This window comes from Lolium perenne, chromosome 5, assembly GCF_019359855.2.
Source record: "Lolium perenne isolate Kyuss_39 chromosome 5, Kyuss_2.0, whole genome shotgun sequence".
NCBI lineage: Eukaryota > Viridiplantae > Streptophyta > Magnoliopsida > Poales > Poaceae > Lolium > Lolium perenne.
Genome location: NC_067248.2, coordinates 150,657,987 through 150,661,866, shown reverse-complemented (window position 1 = coordinate 150,661,866; position 3,880 = coordinate 150,657,987). Strand labels below are relative to the sequence as shown.

Genomic DNA, 3,880 nt, shown 5'->3' with positions numbered 1-3,880 from the left:
TTTAACAATGTATGCATGAGCCATGTGCTAATTGTTAAGCTTGATTGATGTCCTCATCTAGCATTATTCATAATGAATCCTACAATCCAAGTAGAGATGAAAGTGCATCGCCCCTGTAGTCTGTACACCTAGAATTACGCTTCTTTCAAAGGTTAGAAGGAGCTGTATGCATTAACAACAGCTCCGCGTGGGGATGGCGCGACGATAACGTGTGGGAAGATGCAACACCGATAAGATGTCTCGCCAGCCTACGGTTGTGTCTATGACGCCGCTTTAGACGCCACTCACCTCGTGGTCACCGCATTGGTCTGGCGTGCCCGTAAGAAGCCATGTGGGGCGGGGATGGCCTCAGGGTACATAAAAGGCATTTGAGGCAGACGAATAGGAGTGGTTTTCTATATGGTGTGTCCCGAAGGCCTTTGGGTACGGATTCGTGGACGCGGCCAGAGATTCTCTCGCAATGTATAATTTAGCTACAATCGGCCATAGGGGCCTTAGTGCATCCCTAACAGCCTAATGTAAACGAACCGAGGCTATCCAAACGTGTCAGTGAGAACACGAGCACGACCCACCGACGCAGCGCAAAAGCATCGAGCGATGCGGACCTGTCCACGGTGACCCATTTCTAGCCCTAGGCCCACCTGCTTGAGGCACAAAAGCCACTCCATGCCCAAATCGACCCCCTCCCTATGCCACGCAGCACCACGACGATGACGCCACATGTGCCATCCGTCACCTTTGACGGTGTCATCTGCTTCGGCCACTGCTCCCTGGAGGCCATGCATCTTGCCGACATTTTTGTACGCATTTGTCGCTCATGACAGGTCTAGTTTATCGTTCGTCGGCTCAGACCAGCCCACCCACCGCGTCGCCCATGACCTGTTCGGCCATTTGCGAAACCATATATCTTTACTCGATGTACAACTTCTACATAGCAGTGATTGTAGAGTTTGTCGATGTTTACCTAAGAGGGCTAAATGATGCCAACACTGCCCGATTGTTGTCGATCAACTAGGCAAAGGGAGTTTCTTAGGATGCTTGGAACCATATGTTGCATGCACTGGGAGTGGAAGAACCGTTCGTTTGCTTGGAAGGGCAATATAGCGGTCATGTGGACGGCTGGATGGCTGCAATGTCATTCTTGAGGCTATTGCACCACATTTTTTTTGAATTCGGCACTTTTTCTGCGGCATGTTAGGTTATGACAATGACATCAACTTGTTATAGCGCTCTCGAATTTTATCAAGGTTTGTGAAAGGAAATGCTCGAGTGCTCAACTATGAGATCGATGGCCATTCATACAACATGATTCATACAACATGGGTGTTATCCATCTGATTCCATCTATCTTGACTGGTCTACAATTGTGAAAACAGTTCGCAATTCCAAAGAAGATAAAAAAAATGTAGGCTTGCAAAAGAACAAGAAACTTGTAGGAAGGATGTGGACTGAGCACTAATTGCTCGGCACCCTACTAGAACATTTAGCGTTGTGATCATATAGAAGGTGATGACTACTAGTGTGATCATGCACAACATAATAGTTGAGAATGACAATTTGAATAACCACTTGGACCCTAATTTCAGGGTGAATTGGTTAAGTCATAGCCTAGGCCAGCAACATTTGCAGTGTTCTTCCATGTGCATCACGAGATCCATAATCATCACACACACATATGATCGACTTCAAGGGGATTTGATTAAGCATATATCAGATGTCCAGATTCTGTAACGAAACGCAACCCAAACGAGTAGCTTGCGTCTGGGTGGCGCCCCCGAGTACGCAGACGCAGTTAGGCGTGGCCGTTCTGATATTGCCCTGAGCCGCTGACAGTGCATTTCATACATTGAATATTTTGCTGAATACTGTCCGGACTCCGGAGTCCGGAGACCGGAGGCGGCCTAGGCCAGGAGAAGTGATCTGAAGACGCGGGATCCCGCTGAAGCCGATTGACAACAGTCCATTGCTTGATGAACTGGCAGACGTTTGAGCCATCGACCATCACCTACCGTCATCATCTGCCTTTTTGTTCTCCTTGCTCATTCCACATATTCTCCCCAGTTGAGCAGATTGATCTTGTTCATGAGCTGGTGATGCTTGAGTTTATACTCCATCTTGGCCATGCTCTTCATGCGCTTGGCATCCTGGAAGCTGTCGGCGGGCGGCCGAACATGTAGTTCCGGACCTCGATCCGGATCATCTCCTGCATCATCGACAGGAACTCTCCGTCGAAGGGGGCCGCGGGCCGTGGCTGGAGCTGGAACGGCATGGGCGGCGGAGGCATCTGCTGACACGCTGGAGCCGCGGGCTGTACAGGATGACGAGGTGCCATGCACGGCGGCGGCATTGGCGGCGCCACCGGGGTTGCCTCACAGGGATCCAAGCCGGGAAGGGAGAGGGAGAGCGAGAGGGACGTCGCCGGAGGAGGAGGCGGCGAAGGCGGAGACGATGGCTGCGGCAGGGGCGTCGTCGGGAGCACGACCATCCCGCCGGCCCGCGCCACGGGGCGGTAAACGTGCGTCGTCGGCTGCTGGGAGGCGGCGGACGGCATGACGGAGGGCATGCTCTGGTGGCTGGAGTCGCTGAGGTCGGATCCGGACGGGCTGCCGGGGCTGAAGCAGCGCCCCGCTGGGTGGCTCCCGTCGCTGTTTGTCCGCTTGAGCGGCCGGCCGCCAACCTCCCCTGCCGTGTCACGAACAGGGGACCCCTCTGCAGCAGAGGAGCCGGAGTGCTTGCGCTTGAGGGTGGAGTTCCAGTGGTTCTTGATGGCGTTGTCGGTGCGCCCCGAGAGCAGGCGGGCGATGGTGGCCCACTTGTTGCCGAAGCGGGCGTGGGCGCGGAGGATGGCGTCGTCCTCGTCGGGGGTGAAGGGGCGGTGTTCCACCTGCGGCGACAGCTGGTTGCACCACCGGAGGCGGCACGACTTGCCGGACCGGCCCGGGATGGACTTGCTGATCAGTGACCAGTTGCGGGCGCCGTGGCGGCCGACCAGACGCTGCAGCGCGTCGTCCTCCTCGGGGCTCCAGGGGCCCTTGATCCGGTCTACGTCCTTGGCGCCTCCACCTCTACACGCCGCCATGCCTCTATTCAGATCGATCTCTCTCTATCTATCTACGAGTACGTAGAGTAACTGATGGGAGGTTGAGGAAGAAATGAATAATCTTGATATTAGAAGGAGGTTTCGAGAAGGAACGAATCCGAGGGAGGGAGGAAGGAGACAGAGGAGAAGAGTGGAGGGGAGCAGAGGGGGCAAGGGTAGGAAATATAGGTGACGACGGGAGGAGGAAGACGACCGGAGGTAGCCGGTTGTAAGTTGTATCGGCCTAACGGGTTACAGCCAGGCGTGCGTACAGCTGGTGGCGGGACACGCGTCTTGACGGGATATAAACGGCCACACTTGATATCGCTCTCTCTCCAACCGAAATCACCCTGTATCACCTCTCCTATGTGTTGTGTGGTAGTATATGGTCGATGGATGGCGATAGGGAAACAAAAATCTTCTCTACCCCATGGATCATGGAAGAGAATTTCTTAGGACATCTCGGAGGTTCCATCTATTTCGAACATGAAATTCATTTGTTCATGTTCGTTCGAATCGATCCGCGAAAACCAAAATAGTCTGTTTGCCTTATATGTCCATTTGGGTCGGGATCGCCTCAGCGGCTTTTGTTCGTCGAGGCCAAAAATTGTTTTTTCAACCAAATTCCCCATAAAAAAGTCAATACTTGATCCAAGTTGCCATACAGAACGAAATAGTGGTTCAAAACACGGCTAATTTAGTCAACCACAAAGTGCACATAAATAGTAGTTAATGAAGTTGCAAAAGGGGCACAAGTTCGAATAAACTTAAGAAAAGTAGGATATATGTGGGGGATCCTGC

The 3,880-nt window shown here is 52.8% G+C and overlaps 1 protein-coding gene across 1 annotated transcript; it reads right to left on the bottom strand.

The window, feature by feature from the left end:
* Window positions 1-1,676: 1,676 nt before the first annotated feature.
* On the bottom strand, window positions 1,677-3,236 carry LOC127300252 (transcription factor MYB44-like). Its single transcript, XM_051330346.2, has one exon. It carries the CDS (start codon window positions 3,077-3,079, stop codon window positions 2,129-2,131), a length of 951 nt encoding a protein of 316 aa, XP_051186306.1. The 5' UTR covers window positions 3,080-3,236; the 3' UTR covers window positions 1,677-2,128.
* Window positions 3,237-3,880: the final 644 nt, after the last annotated feature.